At 44.4% G+C, this 27,629-nt stretch overlaps 1 protein-coding gene across 1 annotated transcript in view; it reads right to left on the reverse strand.

The window, feature by feature from the left end:
* Positions 1-27,302, reverse strand: part of LOC147895559 (26S proteasome non-ATPase regulatory subunit 12 homolog A-like) — a 32,693-nt gene extending 5,391 nt beyond the window's left edge. The window contains exons 1-4 of the mRNA XM_087383612.1: positions 27,064-27,302; positions 17,327-17,515; positions 16,969-17,076; positions 16,725-16,829 (exon numbers count right to left, since the gene is read on the reverse strand). Of these exons, the coding sequence (XP_087239738.1) occupies positions 16,725-16,829; positions 16,969-17,076; positions 17,327-17,515; positions 27,064-27,207 (546 nt within the window). The 5' untranslated portion in view covers positions 27,208-27,302. The remainder of the gene's footprint in view (positions 1-16,724; positions 16,830-16,968; positions 17,077-17,326; positions 17,516-27,063) is intronic.
* Positions 27,303-27,629: the final 327 nt, after the last annotated feature.

The raw sequence follows: 27,629 nt of genomic DNA on the forward strand, positions 1-27,629 counted from the left end.
GATGTAGGAGATGCATATTCCGACTTCCTTACTTTGCATTAAATGTAGGCGGCCTTCATATCTACGGTTGAACCAACAACCCTAGCAAAATGAATCCTTTATTGTGCATTTTAGCTTTGTGAAACCAACATCAATCCCATCATCACATCACATAAGGCCAAATCTGAAAGCAAGTTTTTTAAAGCCCTAGTTTATATCTAACATCCAACACAGGAATTGTGCCATGTCCTTTGATATTTAGCTTATAAGCATTTGCGACATCCACAACACCGCTTGTGTGTGAACTTTGGAGATGGAGAAAGCTCGAAAACATGGAGCTAAGCTAAATTGAGATTGCAAGAATAGGATGCAAGAGGGCTATCAACATGATGAAACCCTAGGATGAGTCTACTAACTCAAGCACAAACTGTAGTTGTGAGGAAAACCTTACAAGGAAAAAGTGCCCCTAACTCTCCTACTTAACTTATACTACCTTAAATATTACAATATTTCCAACACCCCCTATTGTGGTAATGACCTGATGTACAAGGACTGATCTCAATCACCAAATGGAAGCAGGCCCAAAGCTTGCGGAAAGCTTTAAAATTTTCTCTAGAGTGGGCCCAAGAGGGCCTTGGTGAAAAGATCTACAATGTTCTCATGTGTAGGACAATAGATCAAACTGACACAAATTGATAATGGATCTCAATGTGTTTCATACGTAATAAACACAGCACCACAATAACACTCTAACTGTCAATGAGTATAGGGGTAGATGGTTGCAAACCACCACGAAGATCTGCCATCAATCTCTTGGGCCATACACATTCAACTGAAGCAGTGAAAGCTGCCTTGTACTGAGCTTTACGAGATGAAGTTGCCACAATGGATTGTTTTACGCTGCCAATAAAGAAATAGATTTTCACTAGTAGAATGTCTAGTGTCATAACCACCCGCCCAATCCGAATTACCGAAGGCATGCAAGTCAAAGTGGTACAGCCCCTTAGCATAGAACAAACAAAGAAACTAAGTACCCTGCAAAATACATGGGAACGCGCTTTACAGCACACTGTTGCTGTGTCTTTGCCTACTCCACTAGGATACGCTGAACTGAATATCTGAACGGGTATTGCTTAGGCATCCAACAGCTTGATTGTACACAACAGCATCAAAAGGTTCACCTGCATATTGCATGGACAATCTCAAGCCTGGCTCCATGGGAGTTGAAATAGGCCTGCAGTCCTGAAAATTAAACCTCTGCAACAGCCTCTAAATATTTTTTGATTGTTCGAGCACACGTCTTCACCTATCTGCATAAACTGAATACCCAAATCAAACATCTCAAATGAAACTTCAATATCATTCTTTAATTCTGCAAATTTCTCTTCTTTTGTGCCTGTGAGCAACATATCATCCACTATAACAGCAAATCCTTTTTGTCTTTCTTGACATAAAGGGTACTCTAAGTTGGACTATTCTGATGTTGGCCAAAGAGTGTGGTGATGTGATGTGTTGGTGTGTAGTACTAGGAGTTCTAGTACTAGTTCATGTGTGTGTCATGTGTGAGTGCCACGTGTCACTATGGGACTATGCACTTTGGTGCTAGTGTGTGTGTGTGTAGCAAAAATAAGGCTTTTACTTCACTTGTCATGTCATACTTGATGAATGAATGAAAGCCTTCATGGATTCTACATTTGTGTACCACTTATTCAATCCCTAACCTATCTGTCTCTCTCAATCACACCATGTTTCTAACATGGTATCAGAGCAGGTTAACCTTGCCATAGCTGCCACGTCATCTCTGACCTAAACCTAATCCTAAAACCTAATTTTGCGCAAGCCCTTCTTCTCTCAGCCGCCTCAACTGGAGCTTTCCCTCTACTCATTTCAGCCTCAGTTCACCCTCATTTCCATCTCTTTTCAGCTGCCTTCTACCCGTTTAGGGTTTCTGCACAGCTGCCATCTTTGCTGCACCCTTTTCGCCTCTGTTTTGCAGCTTCTTGCGTTCATTTCTGCCCTTTAGCCTCTCCACAGCCTGCAGGTCGACACGCCTTCCAAAAGAAGGCCGGCACCTGTGGATTTTCCTATGGAGGCATTTCGACCTACATTGGAGCTGCTCTTGCTTTTTCGTAGTGTTTGGGAATAGCTGAGCTGTTTTCGGGGCTGCTTCTAGCCATAACTCCTCTAGAGTAGCCGATCTTTGGCATGGTGACCTGCTGGTGCATTTTGGTCCACCTATACCTCTACTACAGCATCTCAGTATAGCTTAGAGCTGGCCTACTGAAGCGCTTCACTCATTTCGAGATATATCTTGCATTTGGCGCCTTTTCCAGCTATCTTCTTGAGGATTTCAGAGATGGGAAATGCTTTAAGTGTGGGAAAGAGGGGCATGTGGCTGCCCAGTGCCTAGAAAAGCCTTCAACTTCGTAGGGAAAAGAGGCAGAGAAGCCACGGGGACCACAAAAGCCAATGGCAAGAGGAATTCCTGACATATTGGGTCATGTTTCAAACCCAGAAGAACAAGAATTGCTGCTATCATGGAGCAAAGTCAGAGACCAACAAGCGCTAATTTTATTTGATCCACGGGCTACTGATAACTTCATATCAGAGGACCTAGCCCTGAGGCTAGGAATAAAGACGGAGGAGTTGGGCAGGGCTTTTGATGTCAATCAGATGTTCTGTGGAACCCTGTGCCAGTCACTCCCTTGATAGGGAAGCTCCGTCTTCATATACACAGTTATGTGGATCAGGAAGACTTCTTCATTTCTCCGCTGAAACATCATGATGTAGTCTTGGGTATGCCTTGGTTTCATCGCAAGGCAGTGAAGTTGACTCTTCCTGAAAGAGTGCTGGAGTTTGTACACAGGGGCAAGGAATATCGTGTGGTTGCTAGGAATAGAGGGGAAACTATTCCCATTGTATCAAATAGTTCTGTTGGAAAAGAAATAAAGTCTGCAGTTTCAGCTTACATGATTTTTGTAAAAGAGAGATGTGTGGAAATGTATGCTGAAACAAATGAGGCAGATCAGAATAAATTTGAGTTTATTGAAAATGTAAAAGATTGTCTTTCTGACGCTTTGCCACGGGAGCTACCCCCTGAGAGACCTGAAAATCATGGCATAGAACTCATTCCTGGAAGCGAGCCACCCAATAGGCCCCCATACAGAGTTAGTGCAACTCAGCAAGAAGAGATTATGACTCAGGTGCAAGACTTGTTGTCCAAGGGGTTGATTCAGCCCAGTTCTTCTCCTTTTTGTTCCTCTGTACTGCTAGTACAGAAGAAAGATGGCTCATTCCGTATGTGCGTCGATTACCACACACTGAACAAAATGACCATCAAGAATAGATTCCCTATTCCACGCATTGATGATGTGCTGCATCAGTTAAATGGAGCTTCAATTTTCAGCAGGATAGACTTAAAAAGTGGCTATCACCAAGTGAGGATACAGCCTCAGGATGTGCACAAGACAACGTTCCGCACTACTTTTGGGTTGTATGAATATCTGGTGATGCCTTTTGGATTGACCAATGCCCCAGCTACCTTCAATAGGATGATAAATCGTATCTTCCGACCCTATAGACAGTTCACTTTAAAGAGTTTTATATGTGTTAATTATGGTCAAAGAGTTCTTTTAACGGTCAAAGAATTGACTACAGTCAAAGATACTTGACTCTGGTCAAGTAAACTTGATCTCGATCGGGGAGACTTGGTTTATTACCAAGAGGGTTAACTACGGTTAACCAGAGACAGAGCTGACTACGGTCAGAGAGTGTTGACTTCGGTCAACGAGACTTCGCATGCGCCAAGAGGGTGGGTTAACACCACGGTTAACCAAGATGTGCCAACTTCGGTTGGAGAGACTTGGCTATAATTAAGGCGCATCAACCCTTGGTCAAAGCTCCTTAATTATGATCAAGAGTGTTGACTCCGGTCAACCAGAGAATAAATATATATTTTTATATTTGTTATGTGTGCACATGTATTCAATGGGGACGCCCACCGTGACTAGAACTAGTCCACAATGTGTTGTTTGCATGCAAAGCGCTAACAATTAATGGGTGCCATGGTGGTGCGCTTTAATTAATTGTTGCAAGTACTAGGAAGAGTTATTTTCCTAAACGCTACGGGAGCCTAATCAGAGTCTAGGAGGCGGTTCGCGTGACCAAGTGCTTCGAAGACTCCAGAGTTGCCCTTAGTGACATGTAATTAGGAAAGTAATGTAGAAATTGACAAGTGGCTTGTTGCCAAAAAAGGTAGCCTGAGAGCTCATGTAATGCTTCATTCATTCACGTTTTGGATTTTTCATGTATCAGGCAGCTCTACGCTGAACTCTTGTAACAGATTCTCTCTTCAAGACATAAAATACCTTCAGGGGGGTCCATCCCAACATGTTGTCCTGGGCCCTAGCTCTGTGTAGAGAGAGAGAGAGAGAGAGAGAGCTCTTATGAGTGTTTCTGCAGTAAATTATGAGCGTAAGGTTCCACGAGAGAGCTAGCGATTGCATAAAGAAATGAGAGTGTCTCTGCTGTATTTTACGACTGAGGTTGCACATGTGCAGGCTGAATATTCTGATTTTCTATTCGCTGCTCTAAAGTGCCTTCAACCGCCAATGGAAGCAGCCCTTCAAACACATTCTAACTGCATGTATGCAGCTATATATCAAACTCTATCATGGATTGATCTGAGTTTTCTGCAAAAATCACATCTCTACTAACAAAAATCCTTCTTGTTTGAGGATTGAGGAGATGGTAAGCCTTGCTCCCACTGCTGTTGCCAATAAAAATGCATTTAATTGTAATATCATCCAGCTTGCTTCTCAACTGACTAGGCAGACATCCATACGCTACACAGCCAAACACTCTAAAGTAGTCCACCTTGGCTTTTGTCACACAATGTAAATATCCTAAGTCAAAGTACAGTTGACCATTTATCTGATCATAATTAAAGAGTTTTCATATGTGTTAATTATGGTCAAAGAGTTCTTTTAATGGTCAAAGAATTGACTACGGTCAAAGATACTTGACTCTAGTCAAGTAAGCCAGACTTTGGTCAGGGAGACTTGGTTTATTACCAAGAGGGTTAACTGCGGTTAACCAGAGAACCACAGAGCTGACTACGGTCAGAGAGTGTTGACTTCGGTCAACGACACTTGGCATGCACCAAGAGGGTTAACTACAGTAGTGCCAACTTCGGTTGGAGAGATGTGCCAGTTCGGTTGGAGAGACTTGGCCATAATTAAGGTGCCACGACCATTGGTCAAAGCTCCTTAATTACGACCAAGAGGGTTGACTTCGATCGACCAAGAATTGTGTGCTATGTTTTATTCACATGTTTGTTCAGCGGGGACACCCACCTGTGACTAGGATTAGTCCACAGTCTATTATTTGCATGCAAAAGCGCTAACAATTAATGGGTGCCATGGTGGTGCGCTTTAATTAATTGTTGCAAGTACTAGGAAGGGTTATTTTCCTAAGCGCTACGGAGCCTAACAAGCATTTCGCGTGACCAAGTGCTTCGAAGACTCCAGAGTTGCCCTAAGTGGCATGTAATAGGACTTGGTCTAGATTTTAGACAAGTGGCATGTTGACAATTTGAAATGAGCTTGAAGCTCTTGTAATATGGATTTTTCACGTGGGATTTTTGTAACACACAGCTCTACGCCGAAGTCTTGTAACAGTCTTGTCTCTTCATGAATAAAGCCTTGGGGGGGGGGGGGTCCAGCCCGACAATTTGTCCTGGGTCCTAGTATGTTTGCAGAGAGAGGAGATTGCATAGAGAGAGCACAAATGAGATAGTGTTTTACAGTAGTTTTGTGACGGAAGGAGATTGCATCTTTTCTGAAAAGGGAGTCCCAAGTTTCAAGGCCTTGGTGGGGCATCTGTTAAAAACATGTGGCAGTCAAAATCTGTGGGGCAATCTTTTCCCTTTACTCATGCATCTGGCCATTTCCATCAGAGACCTATGCATGTGTTCCCCCCCTCTCTCTATCCTGAAAGAGCGTGTCCAGCACACACTCAGGATTCAGCTCCATCTGTGTTTCCTATCGGACTTCCAGAGATACATTTATTGAGCACCACATTGCTACATCATTCTATGCACGGAATGATGAGGATGGAAATGCTACGGATGAGGAGGGGATGGTCAATCAGTACTTTCCCTCAAGATGATGATTCTGGGGAATCGAAGAAGGACTGAGCATTACATTCCTCACACCCCTTTAATGGGAATGTCCTTCCTCTGCGTCAAACCAAGAGCTAGTCGGTGTTTCTCGAATAGCTCTTTACCGAGTGGTTTGGTAAAGATGTCTGCAACATTCTCTTTGCTATCACAATGCTACAGAGTGATGTCACCAAGTAACACTCTTTCTCTGATGAAGTGCTCTCTGACATCAATGTGCTTTGTCCTGGAGTGATATACTGGATTTTTGGCCAATGCTTGAGCCGATTGATTATCACAGTATATTGTTGTTGGCTTTGACTCATCAAAGTAATCTGTTTCTGACAATAGTCTTCTGAGCCATATAGCCTCACATGCACCTGTAGTGAGTGCCCTATATTCTGCTTCAGTTGAAGACAAAGAAACAGTTGGCTGTTTGTTTGACAACCATGATATAGCACCTTGACCAAGGAAAAATGCATATCCCTGTGTCGATCTCTTGGTCTCATGATCTCCGGCACAGTCACTCTCACAGTATCCATGCAACCGTGGATGACTTCCTCTGTATTCTATCCCAAACTGTCTTGTTCCTCTGATGTATCTCAAGACTCTTTTGGCTGCATTCCAATGAGACTGTTTTGGATTTGCCATAAACTGTGCTAGTGAGCTTACTGCATAACAAATATCTGATCGTGTGATTGTCAGATATATAAGAGATCCGATGAGTTGCCTGTAGTGTCTGTCATTGACTGTAGGCTTTTCTGAATCTTTAGTAAGTTTCAAACTTTGTTCCATGGGAGTGGCTGCAATCTTGCAATCTGCCATATGAAACTTCTTCAGGAGACTGTCAACATACTTGAGCTGACTCATAAATGTGCTATCTGAATCTCTCCAGAACTCAATTCCAAGACAATAGTGCATAAGTCCAAGATCTTCATGTCGAACTCTGCAGATAAGTCTTGTTTCAATTTTCTGATGAAGCTATCCTTGCTTCCTGTCACAATCAGATCATCTACGTACAAAAGTGTAATAGTAATGTCTTCCCCTTGAACTTTGTAGTAGAGAGTATGATCTGCATTGGACTTCATGTATCCCAGATCAGCAAAATACTTATCAATTCTGCTGTACCAACTTCTGGGTGCTTGTTTTAAGCCGTAGAGACTTTTCTTGAGATGGCAAACCTTTTTCTCCTTTCCTGGTTCAACATAACCTGCGGGTTGTTGCATGTAGACTTCCTCGTCTAGATAACCATTGAGAAATGCATTCTTGACATCGAGCTGATACACATTCCATTTACTCAGTGTCGCTAGTGATATCAAGAACCGTATGGAATCCATCTTTGCTACTGGAGCATAAGTCTCATCATAGTCTTGACCATATTGTTGTGCAAATCCTTTTGCAACTAATCTGGCTTTGTATCTCTGAATACTGCCATCTGGATTGTACTTCACTTTGTATACCCATTTGTTGGCTATGGCCTTCTTGCCTGATGGAAGATCGCATAATTCCCAAGTATTATTCTTATACAAAGCATCCATTTCTTCATTCATAGCAGTTTGCCATTCTGGCTTGTCTACTGCGTCTTCGAAGTACACTGGCTCTTATGTAGCCATGATGGTAGTCATAAGAGCATAGTTGGTGGTTTCCACCTCAATTGCTTTGCCTTTCTGAGTATATGTCAATCTGGCTGGAGGTCTGCTTTCCCTAGTAGACCGTCTGAGCCGCTGTGGCTCTGCTTGGGGTGTTGCTGGCAATTCTTGCTCTTCTTCATCAACCTGTTCTGTAGATGACTGTGAAGTCGATGCTTCTATCTCCTGTGTAGGTGAGGTTTTCCATTCTGATTCCTCATCAAAGATTACATCTCTGGAGATAATGACTTTGCGGTTGATGGGATCATACAATTTGTATGCTTTGCTTTCTTCACTGTAGACAACCATGATGCATTTGCGTGACTTCGCATCCAATTTCCTGCGATGTTCATCATGTATGTGGGCATATGCTATGCAACCAAATATGCGGAGATGCCCAATGCGTGGCTTGTGTCCAGTGAATGCTTCATAGGGAGTCATACCCTGTATCGGTTCGGTAGGAAGCCGATTAAGCAAGTAGTTTGCTGTAGCTATTGCTTTTGCCCAATATTGATTCGGAAGATGCTTTTCACTAAGCATTGCTCTAGCACTGTCTGCTAAAGTCCCATTCTTCCTTTCAGCTATTGCATTCTGCTGAGGAGTATCTGCACATGTGAATTGTCTTCGTATGCCGTGATTTTTGCAAAAGTTCATGAATGCTGAAGACATGTATTCACCTCCTCTGTCTGAACTCATGACCTTGATCTTTCTGCCTGTCTGGTTTTCTACCATGGCTTTGAATTCTTGAAATCTGGAAAACACTTCAGATTTCTCTTTCAGAAAGTAGACCCAACAATATCTGCTATAGTCGTCGATGAAGGTCAAGTAATAAAGTGAACCATTGATGCTACGGGTCTGGGCATAACCCCATACATCTGTATGAATCAAATCAAGAATACCTCGTGCACGAGAGGTACTTCTGACAAAGTTGGTTCGCTTTTGTTTGCCGAAGCAGCATGCTTCACAAACCTTTCCAAGAAACTGTAGCTTCGGAGTCCCAATTGCCATATTCTGATTCCTTAGATCTAACAAGTACTTGAAGTTGACATGACCATATCTCTTGTGCCCTTTTGGGCACAGGGTTCCTCTCTCGCATAGGGAGGCAGGATCTATGGGACTCAAATATCCGAGACCCTATCCTGCATCATTTGGAACTGTAATGGTACCTTATGGTCGGAACTAGGGAACTTCTCGGAATCCTATATAGGTCGTGACGTAGTCTTCTATACAGAGACACATCAGAGTTCAGAGCGTCCTCTACACGTGGTTAGTAGCTACACTTGGGAGACGGCTTACAGAGATGAGACGAGGGATACTAGAGGAGTATGAGGGTCTGGTGGAGTAGCAATTCTCTACAAGTTCTCTCTTGGGGGCCATTTCAGTAGAGAAGACAGAGTCACACTCTAGGTTTGTTTAGATCCATATTTGACACACAGACAGCCTAGATTTGTTCATAGCAGTATGCTATTTTCTCCCCGAGATCTCACGTTTTGCCAGAGATGCTCGAGAGGAGACTGAGACGCAGATCTTTATCAAGTTATCGTTGACTTCTCGGGTCGTGGGGAAGTCCTCTTGGTTGGGGACTTCAATGCGAGGCCATGAGCACATCAGGTATCACTCCTTGACTTCAAAGATGACTCTATTATGTTACCAGATATTGACCTAGAGGATGTAGGTTTGCTACGAGTCTGAGCGGACAAGCGAGCTCCTATCACATCTTATGGTCATGCATTGCTTGATCGCGGCAGGATGCATGATCTGAGTATTTATAATGGTCTTGACAGATGGCCATCCTCAAGTGGTTTTACTTGCTTCCCTCATAGTCTTGACTACATCATGGGATCCCCTGCCTTTGCCTCCCGCATCACGGACTTTTTTGTCGCACCTGTCTTCTTCCGTATGTCCACACCCCACCTCGCTATATTCTTCACTCCCCCGATCACCCACAACACTTATCAAGACATACATTTCGTCGATCGTAGTCTTTCACCTAGGTACTCAGCACGCCTTTATACTCTCCTCACATAGATTGACTTCATTCCCCTTCTAGAAAATCACATTGCCTTGATCACCGTTCACAACTTCAGGCTACACTTCATGCCTTCCCTCACACTAACGATGATGAGTGTAAGGCTTGCGCCACCAACTCAAATTCGAGACTAAACATAATCTTCCGACCGAACTTGACACAATACACAAGTACTGTCGATTGGTTTGCAGGGAGCAACATGAGTTTATCCGCTAAAACAAGGACGACTTACTGAACATTTTGTTTAGAAATAACTTCAAAGACTTTTGGCAAAGATTTCTAGAGAGACGATCCCCTTCCTCTCATCGCCTCCATAGTTTGGTATGACCGTGCACGCACAGTATTTGACATCGCGGATCAGTCCGTCACCTATTCACAAGGCAGGGGATCCCATGAACCTAGGAAACTACAAGACCATTATGATTAGGCATGTCATGTCCAAGATTTATGCATCAGTGCTTGATTCAGAGGTCAATCGATTCGCAGAGATGCGCGGGCTTAGAGCATGTGCATAGACCCCACATTGAGAGTGGCCGCGGGCAGAGGGTCTACCCAAGGGGGAGGCGCAATATTACTCTGCAGCCTATAGGAGGTGGAGTCGAAGGAACGTTTCATCTTTCGATGCTCTGTTTACTATGAGATCAGAGGACGATTTTATTGTCAATTAAGAGATAGCTCTGGGCCGTTATCCCCATTTCTCCCTTTTCCAAATCAAAGATGTCTGGCTGCATTCATTCATGAGGCAATTAGGCATCGTGAGGGCCTACTCCGATCTCAGAGACAGGAGGAGCATATCCAGGTGGACTCTTCTCAAATTGAGTTCTTCCAACCGCTTGTGAAGAGTCGCCCATCTTGCACTTGGAGGGTACTAAGATCCAATTCTATCGCGACCACGTCTTGAGAGTATCAGAGGATGGACTCATCATCAAACCCCAGTACCTCGAGGACAGAGAAGTGTCCAATGCCTTGAGGATTACCATTGGACAGATGCGGATCTCGTCCCATCAGTTGAGGATTGAGACATAGAGAGATGCAGATATACCTAGAGAGCAGACACGGGACTTCTTGGGCATCCTTTGGCAAAGGTTGCAACTAAGATTTCCTCAAGCTTCTTTCGGAAAGATTTTCTGACTTTTTGGGATATATCTTCGACGGCCGTATTTTGAGTTGTTCTTTACCTGGGTTCACTACAGGGCAATGTGGACTCTCTACGCATTTGAGCTGATATGGCATGCTTATCTGGTACTGTAGCTAGCATTCTGTATAAGCGTCCTTCCTTCACACCTTTTGCTACTAGCTGACATCTTTTGGATTTGTCTCTGATAATACATTCATCACCGTCGAAGATGACTTTGTAGTTGTGTTCCGTCATTTGACCTACTGACAAAAGGTTCTTGCTCAGCTTCGGAACATAGAGCACATCTTTGACTAATCCTTTTGTACCAATGAAATTGTTCATAGGGATAACACATGTCCCTTGAACTAAATTCGGTGTATTGTCTACTGTGTAGATGACATTTTTCTGTCCTTCTAATGGTTTCATTTCTGTGAACCATTCCTGATGATTTGTCATATGAGATGATGCACCGCTGTCGATGTACCAAGGATCCTGTTCCACTTGGTCGACTTGATAGCTGAAATTCTCTATGGGATTGAAATCAGTGTCTACGTGCATTGTATCAGTCTGATGCAATTCCTCGCTTGCAAGAAACATATTTCCATGTTCATTTGCAAAATGACTGTGACTAGAATGTCCACCACGATGATTTCCTCTTCCTCGAGAATTCCCTCGATTACTGCTGAATTGACCGCCTTGGTCGTATTGCTTCTTGCGGCAATCTCTTTCATAGTGTCCAAACTTGTGACAGTACTTGCACTGGATGTTTGACACATTGGTGGATGCATTCCCTCGTCCTTGGAATCTTCCTCGATTGGAATGATTTCCTCTTTGCTGATTTTGATATTGCTGAGGATGATGCTGATGCTGATTCTCACTTTGATTTTGTTGATGATGACCACTTTTCTGATATGATCTACCTCTGTTTCTGCCTTTGCCTCTGCTTCTGTCTGAAGCTGTGAATGCCTGATCATTAGAATGACCTTTACGTGCTTGAATGGCTTGAGTCCTGAGTTCTTCACCAAGTAGAACTGACTGAAGTTCTTCCAATGTTGGAATTTGCCGTTGGATGGCAATACTCTGGACTAGATTCTCGTATCCCTCTCCTAGTCCATTCAGAATGACTTGAACCATTTCTGCGGGATTCATAGTCTCTCCTGCTACTGCAAGTTGAGAATCCTGGATGTGTTCTTGGACTCGTAGAGAGTTGCGAACATATCCCATGCTTCTTTTGATGTCTTGACTATGTTGAGCTGTCCTAGCATGACATCTTGCACATTTTGCTTGATCAGGTGATAGGCAATACTCTGGACTAGATTCTTGGCCGTTGGATGGCAATACTCTGGACTAGATTCTCGTATCCCTCTCCTAGTCCATTCAGAATGACTTGAACCATTTCTGCGGGATTCATAGTCTCTCCTGCTACTGCAAGTTGATTGTTGTAGTCTTTTATGCGGAGTACATCAGCATGACCGGTTTCACTGCTGTTGCGGAAACTCTTGTTGATCTGGTTTCTCAGGGTGAGAATCCTGGATGTGTTCTTGGACTCGTAGAGAGTTGCGAACATATCCCATGCTTCTTTTGATGTCTCCTAGCATGACATCTTGCACATTTTGCTTGATCAGGTGATAGGCATACTTGTCTTTCTTATCCCATTCTGCTTGAGCTCGGACAATGGCAGGATCTGCTACTGGTGCGGAAACTGTTTGTGTAGATGTAGATCCCGATGTAGATCCCGTTGCTGGTGCTGTGACAACAGATGGAGTAGAGCTACTGGTGGCTAGATCGGCCAATGGTCTAGGTGTAGACCCATCGACATACTCTCCTGAAGCACAAGCATGGTCTCCATTCAATATTTCCATGTACCGTAATTGGAGTTGTCTAACTTAGCAGATGCCTCCAGATTGAGGTTGCTAGTCGACATGGTGCAAGAAATGTACTCAAAAAAGTGTCCTGAAAATCTCTGTATGAATCAACTGCAAATACACTGAAGATGCCAAGTGAAATCTCTGTACCGTCGGTGAAGATAGAACTGCAGTATATAAAATCTGATCTGTGTTACAAGGCTTGTGGTAATGATGCCGGGAATAGCCAAGAGGCTTTACAAGGCTGAAAAATAATGTGCACGATGTCGTGAGATAGCCAAATAGGCTTTACAATGGTGGCATGTGTGTGTGACATCAAATGCTATCTGCCCACTGAATCAATATGCAATGCCTCTGAACTCTGAAGTCTGCTCACTAAACTGATGAACGTAAGGTTTCAGGTAATGTAATGATGTGAAATCGGATGTGAGCGTATGGACTGACTCCGAGTAGGTACTAGTCGGGAATTTCGAGCATGACTTAGATTGGCAACTTGGGGAATTCAAAGCGTTCCCTCTATGGCGATCTAGTCTACTCTGATCTAGATCTAAACCAACCGTCGATCGATGAAAGAACAACAAATAATTCCTTTTCTTTTGTTCTTTTTAAGTGCTGGGTCAGATGCGTCGATTTAGAGACAAATGTGCGTGAAGGAAGTGGTTTTGGTCGGCGAGGCTCAAATGTGAGTGTAACTTGCGCCGAAATGTGCACGTGATATGACGAGCGCGTAGAGCACGAAAAAACGAGCGACTTTTCTTTTTGGAGCGCCCTCAAATTCTTTCTAGATCAAGAGATACGACTTGATCTAGGTGGAGGGGCAAAAGGAGTGCAAATGGTGCTCAATGATGATGTGTCACTGTGAGTCACATGCAGTGATGATGTGGCACTATGCTTAGCAAGAGGTGTGCCAGTGAAGCTCTGTGCTGAGGTGGCAGAAGTGGTCACATGCAGTGAACGTGTGTGCTTGCAGAGAGATAATTGTGCATGTCAAGGGACTGCCAGGTGGCAGTGATGAGATGGCAAGTGAGGTGGCACTGATGAGGTGGCAGAATGATGTGGCAGGATGACGTGGCCTACCTACGTGACACTGATGACGTGTCAGTCGGCTGTGATGACGTGACACGCTGAACTGGCACTGGTGATGTGGAAGCTAAGCTGACAGGGTGACATGGCAGCCTCACGGGACTGCTGACGTGACAAGGGGATAAGTGTGTGACACGTGGCACGTAGATAAGGTGATGACGTGGCAGTTGTGGCTAAGGCTATCTGCCACGTGTCGACCAATGGTGCACCGGAATCTACGAAGATTTCGACGAAATCTTGGAGATTCGTCTCCTACGCTGAAGTTCTGTGGGCTCTGAGTTGCTGGAGATCTCCGATCGTTGCTGAGTCTTGGAGGCGTAGGGAACCGCGCCCCTTCGTAGGTGTTGATGCAGACTTTACTGAGGCGATTAGAGAGGCGGCTCGTTGGTGGCGCTCGTGTTGTAGTAGTGTGCAGCGTAGAAGAGCGGCTGGAGCCTTGTTCGGTGGCGCGGGAGCTGCTACAGCTGCTGTAGGGAGGCGACGGTCGTTGCAGAGCCGGAGTAGACGGGTATGGAGAGAGCCTCACTGTTGATGAAGGCGGGCATGAGTTGTTGGAGCCGCGTGGGTGTTGGTGGAATGGTCGCCTAGCCGTAGTTGCTGTTGAAGAAGGCTGAGAGCCTTGTTATGGCGTTGTTCTGAGTTGGAGTGTAGGAGGCGTTGAAGGAGCCGTAGTCATCCGTCGAGGAGGTTGTTGCGAGGTCTAGCGTCGAGTCTGGGAAGAGCCGTAGAGCTTGTTGTCGTTGCTTGTAGTAGAAGGCGGTGTGCAGAGCGGGCGTGGAAGCTGTGGGTAGAGCGGTCCCCGTTGAAGCTGCAGGGTTGCGGCTGACTAGTTGCTGGATAGGTCGTAGAGCTAGCTGCTAGGTTGCTGAGTCGTAGGGACTTCGTTGTTGGCGGCTAGGTACAGAGATAGTTGGAGAGGCGTAGGTCGCTGCTACAAACGGGAGGAGGTAGGATTCAGCCTTCGATTTTGAAGAACAAAGTATGGCGCATACGAGTTGCTGAGGGCTGGAGTCGGGGGCTAGAGTCGGCTGCACTAGAGCAGTTGGTTCCTTGCTGTGCATGCGGCTAGCTATAGTGCTATAGCCGTATGTGTCGGCTGAGAAGCAGGAGGTCGATATAGTCCCTTTGATAGACTCGATAGTTGATGTAGCCAAAGATTGTAGAAGTTTGTGGAAGAGCCGCCGTTGGAATTGTCTCAGCCTCAAATTCTCTGCAGGAAAGACAGTTCTCTTTCTCTCTTCTCACAATGGAAGTCCTCTCAATCAACAGAAGTCTCTCTCTCTCTCTCACATGGATGGAATTGTATGACAGAAATTCTATGAAAGTAGATGGGAGTCTCTCACCGGAAGTGAACTCTGACGGAGAACACTCAAGAGAACTCACAATCACTCAATCTCTCTCACAATGATCTCAATGCCTTAGCGGAAGGCAAGGGAGCTCTGATACCATGACAAAATATGAAGTGGGGAGAGGAGAAGAGTGGAGATGAGGAGAGAGCTAGAGAGCACACCACAAATGACTAACTATACACTAGATTTAGTTGAAAAAATAGAATATATATACAAACCCTTTTAGGGTTAGGGTTAGGGGATCTACCCTTTCCTTTCTAGCACTCTATAAGGTTAGTGCTATGCACATATGATCACGTGATGGTGCTATGCACACATGATCACATGATGTTGAGCGTGAACTCTCAACAGTAAGTGCACTTTTGTCAATTGTAACTCTTTCTTTTCTATTCAAATGACACTTCATTCTCTCCTCATTGAATGAGACTTCGCATAATAAAACCCAATACATTCTCTCCTCACCAAAAGGTGTCATATCGTGTACCCCTCTCCAAATGCTCTCTTGCCTCATTAATGATAATTGACTTCCTTGCATTCTCATTCCCTTGGACTTCATTTTTTAGCTCCACTAATCATCCCATTCACTGCCCCTTCACAAGGTTACCGTGACCTTGTACAGACATTCAAAAACAGAAACCTAAACAATCACAATAGGCTCCAACAGTTAACGAGAACCAGGCTCTTACATGGATTTCTCTGTACCATGGATTTTGGTTGTAAAAACATTCATGGAACAAGGTGAAGAAAACACAAAGAAACTGACTTTTCCAAGAAAACTCCCTTCCTAATCCAAGAGCACCACATCCATATGTATAGTAAATGGGATGAGAATACAGAGACAGCTTAAAATGATTCGTGCCTCCAAAACAAACACCCGGAACTGTCAAGCACGTCACATTGGGAGGACTTGCTTGTCAAAGTTCCAAGCTTCTTAAAGAGAGGCAAAACGTGGCACATGCTCCAACGCTATTCCAAGGAAAAACATTGGAACATGAGCACAGATAAAGATGCATTGTTCAAATCATTTAAGGTCCACCCATGCATACATGGACTTACATCCCACCTAATAGTAGTTATTGGCTATTAGCCGTATACACCATTAAAATAACAATAAATTCCACATAATTAGCTGCCTACACCTTTTAAAAATCACATATTCACATACACAAATGCATATGCTTAAGTACTTGTACTAAGAGTCTCTTAGGAGGGGTGGAATCTAGCAGCCTAACTGTAAAACCAATTCTGACATTGCAGCTATTTTAGAAAATTCCTTGATTACAAGACATCGTAATATATGGCATGGAAGCGGTTTTGATTTGGACAGGAGCAGCTTTATGGTGATTATAAACCCCCCCCCCCCCCCCCAAAAAAGAACATGTGTTATGCCTTGCCTTCAGCTCCAACCCCCCCCCCCCCCCAAAAAAAGAGAGAGAGAGACTGCAAACAGACAATAATCTGATGAGAGAGTCAAAGAAAGACTACATGGCATAACATAAGAGCATGAGGACACTTACCGCAATTTCTTGCATTAAGTCTGCCGCCTCTGCAATCAAACCCTGCTCCTCCTTTATCTTGGCAAGCCTCCTAATCAACCTTGCTCTCTCTATCTCCACGTAAATCTGTTAGCACAAGAAAGAAAAGAAGCTTGCACATATTCTAGATACCAAACAAAGACTCCACAAAAATAACCTGAAGTAGCCTTTCACTGTGACAACCTCCCACAATCGGGATAACTATACCCAAAAATATCTCACTGACCTTGCCTGCAGAAACAGTATTCAAAGTCTTGATAAGCTCAATGCGTGTCTCTAGATCAGGTGTTTCATCGATGTATTGCATGCATTGTTTCACCATCGCCGTAACTGCCTGCTTTCAATTTGTGCATATTAGTCATGAGTCTACAAATAGGTTGATAACTTCAATATTGCTGTTAGCAGAAAACCCACCCCCCCCAACACACACACACACGCGCGCGCTTTTTTTTGGGGGTGAAACACACACAGACAGACAGACACACACTTTTTTTTAGTAAAATCCAGTGCAGTGTATACACACACACGCGCGCGCGCGCACACACAAAATCAAAGAGGGGATAACCTTCCTTAATTTCTCACACCTGCTTCAGCTGAGCTCGTCGCTTTGACAGAAGAACTATCTGATCATTCAGCTTCTTCCAGGCCTGTGCCTCACGGCACAATTGAACAATAGCCATCACAACTTTCCTTGTTCCAACAATATCTGCAGCCAGCCTCATCTGCTTCTCTGAATTGAGCAAAGCTTCAATTGCCATATCCAGCTTGCCCTCCTGCAGCAGACCACATTGTATGAAATGTGACCTCAGCTATCTGCACAGATTGTTTGCATATATAAACATGCACGCACGAGCACACCCATCCATCAAGGTGGTACCAAACATTCACCCATCCATCAAGGTGGTACCAAACATTAAGTTAGGTTCGAATCACTCTACCAGACACTGAAATTATCAAAGTTGTCAAAGGCATGAGTTTTATTTGTAATTTTTGTTTTTTCCAAGGGGCAAGGGGGAGATTCAAATTCAGTAGTATTAAACAATTAAATCGTTATGCTCAGCTTAGTGACAAATTTCTTGATTACTTCTCGCCAGAAATGATTCATGAACTTAGCATCACGGTCACTGACAATCACAATTCGTAGTCCATAAAAGCTAAATGAGTTCTCCACAAACACGTTCCAATTGTGGAGCGGCTAGTCTATCCACCATCACAAGGATGGCATCATGTCCTCGATTGGTTTGTAGTACTCCAACAATGAAATCCATGGAGATACTTTCGATCTCCAGCACATGCAACAAGCCACCTTGTCTCAAGCGTTCAGCCTTATTGAGTTGGAATTGCTAATATTGGATATTTGGCATGCAGACTTTGCCTTTTCGAAATAGAAGACCACTCCAAATAGAATACTAATCTTGAATTTCTTCAATTAAAGAGATTGAACCACTCGATTTATTTAGGCATGCTCCTACGTGGACCTTCTGCCAAATATGGCTGAAACAATTATCTTTAGCATGCATCCCTTTAAAGGAAAGAAGAAAATCACAATCTCAATGAAGCCCATTGAGTAGAAGGGAGAATGCAGGCCTTGCACTTTCAACATCAAAGGCAACACCACGTGCACCCCCCACAAAAGCACGTGCAATGACTAGCAGCCCTAGGGCTATCATGGGACAGCTAAGCCCATAAAATACAACAAGGAAGAGGCAGGCTGCAGGAGCAGCCAATGGGGTGTCAAAACACCACATGAGCAGCACAGAAAATTTGCAAGCCTGGCAACACTTTCAGGCAGCCATAACAGCAGGTGCATTGCAGCAGCAGGAGCAGGGCTATCACATAGCTTCCCTGCAACATGGAAGTTGGCCCAGGCCAGTAACTGGAAGTTGGCTGGAGGGGCCCAGTCTGATTTTCAGTCAGCCGGTTAAAGGAGGGGGCAGCAAAGTGGGGAAGGATAAGTGAGGTTAGCGTAGTCTACCGCCGCTCTGGATCTGGCCGAAGTGGCCAACAGCTGCTGTCCAAGGGCCACCTTGACTGGTGACCCCACCCAGATCTGGCCCCTAATCACATCATAAGGCAGGCCCTTGTATGGCCCTAAAAAACACTTCCATATGACAGTCTGCCACGCTGCCCATATGCCAGCATATTGTGGGAAGCCATGTGGCAGCCCAAATGTGGACTCCACACCTCCATGTTGGTTGCATGCAATGCCCACAGCAGCAACCTAGTCAATCCAGTCAAGTGTAGTTGGTTTATATACCTTGCTTCATGCCTGTAGAGTCCTAAACGGATCTAACCCTCATCACAAGTCACAACGCAGTCAATAGTAACAACAAATCATATAGCAGGCGAACTCACCACCTGTAGAGTTTTTGTTAAGCAACTAGCAATCCCCAATTTCTGGGGCAAACATACCAGTTCGCAGGCCAGCCAAAAGGTCAGCCAGCAGGGGTCTGGCCGACCAGCTGGTAGGCCCACCGACCAGCTGGCCGACCAGCTAGGTCAGGCCTATAAAGGCACTATACCCCCATACTCTCACTGACAGCAGCTGCTCCTCATCTCTTCTGCCCCCTCCTGCTCCAGATCTGCTCTTCTGCTCCAGATCTGCTCTCCTGCTCCAGATCTGCCCCTTCTGCTCCAGATCTGCTCTTCTGCTCCAGATCTGCTCCTTTTCTTCATCATGTTGCTATTCCAGATAGCCTAAAGGTTCCTTCCTCAGAGCATGCTAGTTTTCAGCCATTTCCTAGGGCAGCTCCAGCCCTTCTTCATCTTCGTCATCATCAAGCTACACGAAGGACTGTGTTTCACTCCCTCTGCTGCTATCTTTTCTATTGTTTCTCTACATGGAATCATCTTTCTGATTCACCTCAGCCACGGTCCTTGAGACACGACGGCTTGAGGTTCTTGTATTCAGTTTTTCATATTACCGACAGGCACTATGTTTTCTGAGTTCCGTTCTTCAGTTGTGTCTGAGTATTGTCTATTTTTTGATCGCTCCACTGCAAACCCTATCGTTTCTCTATATGGTATCAGAGCCATGGTGATCTAAAGACCCCAGATCTCTGGTGATCTAAAGATCCAGCTTCTTCAAGGAGGCCATAGAAGGGATAGAACTCCATCCCTCCCTCCCTTTCAGAACTCCATCTTCTACTCCCATCCCTCCCTCCCTTTCTTACCTCCATCTTCTACATCCATCCCTCCCTCCCTTTTCGGCTTCAGGCTTGACACTCCCCATTCCTTCGAACAAGGAGGTCATGATCCTTCACCTCTACCAGATCTCCATCGGCATCGACTTCCAGGATCTACAAGTTCTCCCTAGGTGGGACCCTTTCTGTTAAAATGTGTCTTGATGACTGTTGTTTCGAATTCTTCTACATTCATGGAGGCGGGGATAGACTCCTCTCTCCCGAGGTTCAAGATCGGGCACACACTGGATCACTGTTCAGCTCCGACCTCTTCCTTTGATGAAATCCTACCATCTCTGGATTATCAGTGCTGCTACGACATATTTGTTCTTTACCTTTGCTTTTCCCTCCACCTTTCGGGGGTGAGAGGGGGTGGCTTATTCTCTCGAGCTTCACAATGTTCTTATTTCTGCTGATCATACGTGTAACTCAGGCACTTGAGGAAGTGAACAATTCCCTTGCAAGGGCACTCCTCTTGTGATCATCTCTTGGGCATTTCACAGGGATAGCCACCACCACCGTCGACATCCCTACACGAAGCTCCAAGCACACAATGTCTGCCCCTCCAAATTGGCAATTGAGAGGGGGTGTTAAACAACTAGCAATCCCCAATTTCTGGGGCAAACATACCAGTTTGCAGGCCAGCCAAAAGGTCAGCCAGCAGGGGTTTGGCCGACCAGATGACAGGCCCACCGACCAGCTGGCCGACCGGCTAGGTCAGGCCTATAAAGGCACTAGCCCCCCACACTCTCACTGACAGGACAAGACCTGCAGCTGCTCCTCATCTCTTCTGCCCCCTCCTGCTCCAGATCTGCCCCTTCTGCTCCAGATCTGCTCTTCTGCTCCAGATCTGCTCTCCTACTCCAGATCTGCCCCTTCTGCTCCAGATCTGCTCTTCTGCTCCAGATCTGCTCCTTTTCTTCATCATGTTGCTATTCCAGATAGCCTGAAGGTTCCTTCCTCAGAGCATGCTGGTTTTCAGCCATTTCCTAGGGCAGCTCCAGCCCTTCTTCATCTTATCATCGAGCTACACGGAGGACTGCATTTCGCTCCCTCTGCTGCTATCTTTTCTATTGTTTCTCTACATGGAATCATCTTTCTGATTCACCTCAGCCACGGTCCTTGAGACACGACGGCTTGAGGTTCTTGTATTCAGTTTTTCATATTACTGACAGGCACTATGTTTTCTGAGTTCCGTTCTTCAGTTGTGTCTGAGTATTGTCTATTTTTTGATCGCTCCACTGCAAACCCTATCGTTTCTCTATAGTTTTCTCTAAGATCTAACCCTAACTCCCACTAGCACTGCTGCCTATAGGTCTAGCGTCCCATACATTTCCATGGAACCTTCAGCACAGGATCTCGTGATCCGTCATGTAGATGGCAAGAGTCCATGCTCTCGATCCAGACAAACCATCCAGTGAATACCTTCACGATAGTATTGGCCACTCTTATATAGAAGAGCATCCTACTTTATTAAGTGCCCCTAGCTAAATATAGCCAATTGGCCCTTCGCTACCCAAGTCCTCTAGACCTACCTTCCTTAATCCCTAGCCCCCTAATCTTGCTTAATTAAGTCCAAGTTAGCATGATCATCGAGCTTGCTTGCTTTCTGCTAGGCCGAGAGGCATGGTATGAGGCCCCAAGGGGGCCAATCTCCAAAAAGAAGATTTGAACCGAGTAATCTGAGGATTAGCATCCAGGTACATAGCATTCTTCCCCTCTTCAATCATTTACTTTAAAACAAAATTGGGAAAGTGCTTTTGCAAATTAGCAATTGACTCCCAAGTTGAGTCTTCTTCAAACCTGTCGTGCTGCTTAACTTTGAACATTGGAATTAACTTATACCTAAGTTCCCTTTCCCGGAAATAAATAACTCATCTCGAATATAGGTCAAATCCTCAACTTCCACAAGTACTTGGGATGAAACGAGACTGTCTCCAACCCTCAACACCGCTTTTAGTCTACTGACATGAAAGGCCGGGTGAAATTTTACAAGTGGACGCAATTCTAGCTTATATGCAACCACACTATTCTTTTTCAAGATCCACAGTACCTAAAGGATAGCTTCTCTACCAACCCTTTTCATAACAACTTTGAATCCTTCACTACTCACAAATACAAAAGCATTTCCTCATAAAATTCTATGGGCAAACGCTATATATCAACATAAAACCGTGCTCTATCCTGAGCAACCCCTAATAGATTCTTATGCAATCACTAACATCTCTAAGAAATCCTTAGCTACATCCAACTAAATACCGTTCAATCCAATCATCACATAAGACCTAGGTTGAGCATGAACAGACTATAGCCACTAACTATAAGCTTAGCTGTTATAGGCATGAACGGACTGTAACAATAACCGTATGCTTAGCCTATTATCCGTACATAAGCATGAACTGTAACTAGTAACTGTATGCGTAGCCTATTATAGGCAAATTTCACCACTGGGACAGATGGCCTCTTCTTGTCTAGAGAACTTCTGATCTCTGCCACTGACTATGTCACAAGGCAATACATATAACCTGAAGAACTAGTGAGCCAGCTCAATGGCCTTCACGGTTGTCTTGGTAGGTAAAAATATTGCTACCCTCGTCCACCCTATCTACCACTACTAGAATCCATTCGCAAACAACCCTCAGCAGAACATCTCATAATGTGCCATGTAATTGACGGGAGCCTTATATCTTGATGCTCAGCTCGGGCAAGATTTTACCACCCAAAGTACGAGCTTTTGTAAACATCATGCCTGATACAGAGACCCAGGATCTTCCGCATTCAGCCTCGATCGGAGTCTTATGCATATGAAAGATTCTCCTTCCTTTGAAGGAGAGAAGAAAGGGGGATCAGAAAATAAGAACTTTGTACCAAGAGGATCGAAGAAGAACAACTTTGTGCCACCACAAGTTGAAAAGAAAGAGCCTCATTTCCAGTAGCCAAGGGGAGATCAAACGCCCTACAAAGGCAAGCCTAAGTTCACACCAGAGCAAATCAAGACCTTCCGAAAGGACGGTAAGTATTTACGTGGTGAAATAGAGGGGTATGTGGCTGCCCAATGCCCCAAAATGCCCTCGAGCTTAAGGGAGCAGAAAAATCCTGGCGAGAGGAGTCCCTAATGTATTAGGAAAAGTGGCCAATCTAAAGACCAAAGAATTTCGCCTCTCTTGGAACAAAGTAGGAGATGAGAACGTGTTGATCTTATGCAATCCAGGATGTAGGCTATTCTATGGGCTATCCATAGGTGCCACTCATTCCTTTGTATGTGCCTTGTAGGCCTAGTTACAGGCAGTTAGGACGCTTGGTACAGTTAGGACATGTACCAGTTAGGACACTTAATCCAATTAGGATACCCTATCCTAGGGTTTTGTTATATTGGGTGTACATATACCTAGATGAATCCAGGAACATTCCCAAACTCATCCTCTGAAAACACAACATAGTGCAGTTTCAATCTCACGATAGTCACTCATAAAATTGAAAACCATAAACTCTATCACGCATAGCAAGGACTAGCTACTATGACATCCCCACTGACGTCATCAGCGCCCAACAGTGGGTGTAGACCATAGTATAAAAATATGCTCTCACACATACAAATCCACACACCCACACATACTTGAGCATCCATTTATACAAAGTCTTCGTACTGAGCTTCTGTCGGCTGAAGGGCAAACTCAGCCATGACGAAGGCTAGCACTAAAGGAGAAGGCTAATCAAAAAGTAGTCCAAATCTCTTCATTCAAGCTACAACAGCTTGTGAAGTCTAAACGATTTCATTTAGTCTCTCCCAAACAAGCATCTAAATCTAGCTCATAGGGCAATGCATCATTTAAGATAGAAAGAATTATCGCAATACTAGTAGGCCGCAACTTGGACGAAAACTTCACAAGGTGAAATTTGCATGTCCGCTAATTCGGCAGAAGCATATATCTAGATGAATCCAAGAACATTCCCAAACTCATCCTCTAAAAACACAACATAGTGCAGTTTCAATCTCATGATAGTCACTCATAAGATTGAAAACCATAAACTCCATCACGCATAGCAGGACTAGCAACTATGACATCCCCACTGACGTCATCAGCGCCCAACAGTAAGTGTAGACCATAGTATAAAAATATGCTCTCACATACAAATCCACACACCCACACATACTTGAGCATCCATTTATACAAAGTCTTCGTACTGAGTTTCTGTCGGCACTACGGAGGTGAAGGGCAAACTCAGCCATGACGAAGGCTAGCACTAAAGGATAAGGCTAATCAAAAAGTAGTCCATATCTCTTCATTCAAGCTACAACTGCTTGTGAAGTCTAAACGATTTCATTTTAAGCCCATCCTAGGGTTTTGTTATATTGCGTGTACATTGTACTCATTCATTGATTGCAGCAATTCATTACAGCATCTCGTTTTTTGCTTCCATTGCCGTTTTCCTTGAGCTCCATTGTTTGCCCTAGCCTACAGTGGTATCAGAGCAATTTAGTGATCCTTCCCCTCAGCCACTGACAGATTTTCCAAGCTGTTTGGCAGCCATTCTCACTCGGCTCTTCTTGAGGGCATTTGCTGCAAGCTGAAGTGGTTCGAGGCTGTTTCAAGCAGTTCGATCACTGGAAAACACTTTTTTGGGGCTCCTCCAGCCAAGGCGCCTCTAGTGTGTGCATCTGCTGCTGTTTTTTGCACTCCCTCAGCAATTTCGGTGCATTTCCAGCCTGCTGCAGCACAGCTGCCTCCACACATGTGGTGTGCAGACAGTCATACCGCCTGTACGGGCGGATTTTGGTACATTTATTACCTGTTTGCTGCAGAATGGGTGTTGTACAGACTGATTCGGTGCCTCTCTAATGCTGTACGGCGCATTACAATGCTGTGCGGACCTGCCTCGTGGAGTGTGCCAATATTTGAAGCCTCTGTTCAGCTGATTTATTCATTTGGTGGCTCGTGTTTGGGTTTTGGAGTGCTGCTGCCATCCAAAGGCCTCTCCTTCAGCCCATTTCCTCTCATTTGCTGTCCCCTTGCCTCGGGCTGTGAGATTATCTCCTTTGCTCCCTGCTGCACTCATTTTGAGGTACTCTCCTCCTTGTGGGAGCACATTTTCTTGCTGCACATCCATTTTTCAGCCTTCTCTTGGCAACCTTCATTGCCATTTGCTGTCATTTCACCTTTACAGACCTTATCGGCTTTTATGATATTCTTGTCTTTTCAAGATCGAAAGAAGAGCATAGGAAGCACTTGGCCATAGTGTTTCAATAATTACACAACAAGCTCTACATCAATGGAAAGAAGAGTGCATTTTTCTTAGATAAGATCCATGATCTAGGTCATGTGCTTTCAAAAGGTGGTGTACAGATGGATCCTGCTAGATTAAAGGCCATCCAAGAATGGCCTGATCTGAATATGGTGCATGGAGTACACAGCCTTCTAGGTCTTTGCTCATATCGCAAGAGCTTTATCAAGCACTTTGCTGATATTGCTGATATTGCTGCCCCACTTCATGATTTGACCAAGAGGTATGCAGTTTTCAAACGAGGAGAATGGCAAAAGATGGCTTTCAGCACTCTTAAAGAAAAGTTGACCACAGAGCCGATTCTCATCATTCCAAACTTACATAAGCCCTTTGATGTGGATTGTGATGCTTGTGGAGAATGTGTTGGAGCTGTTCTATACCAACCAAGATGGACGTGCGGTAGCTTACAAGAGCCATGATACGGAGAGGCATTGGAAACACTAACTTTTGAGAGCTGATTTCATGATCAAGCCGCATCATCAAAACCTCAAATATTTCTTAACTCAGACTAAGTTCCTGTCACTGTTTCATTTTCAGATCTTGGAGCATAGAATAGCGTGGCTGATGCATTGTCTAGGAGGCCTCAAGTCCACAATGTCACTATGGCTTACGTTAGAGACCTTGAGAACATGAAAAATCAATATCCAGATTTCGGAAAAACTATGAAGAACTTGCAAGAGGGGCAGTAAACTAACCAATACTCTCTTAAAAAAGGATATCTTATGAAGGATGATCACCTATGTGTCACCTAGGACACAAGAAATAAAGTGATGGAGGAGTCCCATGCACCTATTAGAGATTAGCGCATCTCATGAGTGAGGACTTCTATGTGTGATTCCAATTAGTTTATGTCTGATTCTGGCTGGATTTAGGGTGGGTTTCCCAAGGCATGTGACCAAAATGGAGCCACAAAACAGGCGATTGGTAAACCATGGTCAGGTAGACCTGACCGAGTAACCCTAGTCGAGTTACACAAGTCAACTGTCCTAGGTTAGGTGGGTTGGTTGACTGACTCTAAGTCGGTTGGTACAACCCCTTGGGTCGGCCATTTTGCTGCCCCATGTATAGGGCCCTCCTCCCCTATTGATTGCCTTTACACACACACACAACTTTTTAATTTTCCTTTTTTTTCTCTTTGCTTTCTTTAAAGGACTATTTTAATAGACCAAAGCAAATTCGATACAAAGCATGGCAACACGTGTAAAGTGATATAGGACGTCTCCTTCGTTCAAAATTCCACATGTTGTTAAACAAGAATACAAGAATTGCAAAATTTGACAGCTAATAACAACTTTGCATAAATAACTTCCACGACAGGCTTCCCAAAAATATACGTTCATAAGCAAGACTTTAACGAATCTCAATGCAAGAATTATTAAAAAGAGAAAGTTTTGCTTCCAAAGCAAACCAAAAAAGAAAAGTATTCTACGCAAAGCATCTTCTCATCCACAAGCTGCCCTCTAAATCTCCAACGATCACCGACGCTAAACCAAACAAACTACTAGCAAAGCGTGGAGAGAGAGAGAGAGAGAGAGAGAGAGAGAGAGAATCACATGTGCAAGGAATTTGAATGTGAATTGCCTCGCGTACATATTTGATTAAAATCACATTCAAATCGTCAAATCAAACCCTGAACAACGAGGTACATATAGATAAAAATGCCCTTTCGCAGCGCTAATCTTTACTTGGCTACGTGGATTTACTCATGCAATCGTCTCCGTTAGAACGACAGCCTTAGGAAGGCAGCATAACATTAATGTGCAACGCAGATCTGCTGGCTCGATAAGGCCGATTTGACTGGATCTAACGTGAAATGTACCAGTCTGTCTCCACGACTGGGAGGAAAGAATCCGTACCTGTAGGGCAACGGTGCGATGCGTGTCGATTTCTCTGTCCAGAGCTTCATAGTCGATGCCCTTTTTCTTGGGCGGGGGGGCAGAATCGGCAGAGTCGAGCGGAGGAAGCCGAGAGGCGGGCATATCCTCGTCCATGGCACTCATGGAAAATCGGCAGAAATGGACGGACGACAGAAGCAGAGTCGATGAAAATGGGGGTTAAAATGTGTTTGCTAAAAAGAAGCGAATGGGTTTCCCTTTTTTAAGGCACAAAACCTCGCTTTTCTCCGACTTCGTTAAATTAGTTTCGTTAGATTAGTCCTAACTTTGGGAAAGTGGGTAGCATTGGCTGACCACAAAGGTCAAGGACATGCACCATCTTCGTTAAATCAGGACAATGCCATATCGTAGGTTGGGTTAGGTATATTCGAGTACATCTACTCGATTTTACAAGAGAGGAATACTCATAGGAGCCCCCTTTTGTGTAATATATCTTCGATAGGAAACCATGGACACCATGCCATCATATCCCTCTCTTGAGTGTTTTTGTTACAATTGTCTTTGCCAAAAGTGAGGGTGTGAATGCA

The sequence above is a fragment of the Dipteris shenzhenensis genome, chromosome 13, assembly GCF_047967505.1.
Source record: "Dipteris shenzhenensis isolate YYH24624 ecotype China chromosome 13, Dip_SZ_1.0, whole genome shotgun sequence".
Taxonomy (NCBI): domain Eukaryota; kingdom Viridiplantae; phylum Streptophyta; class Polypodiopsida; order Gleicheniales; family Dipteridaceae; genus Dipteris; species Dipteris shenzhenensis.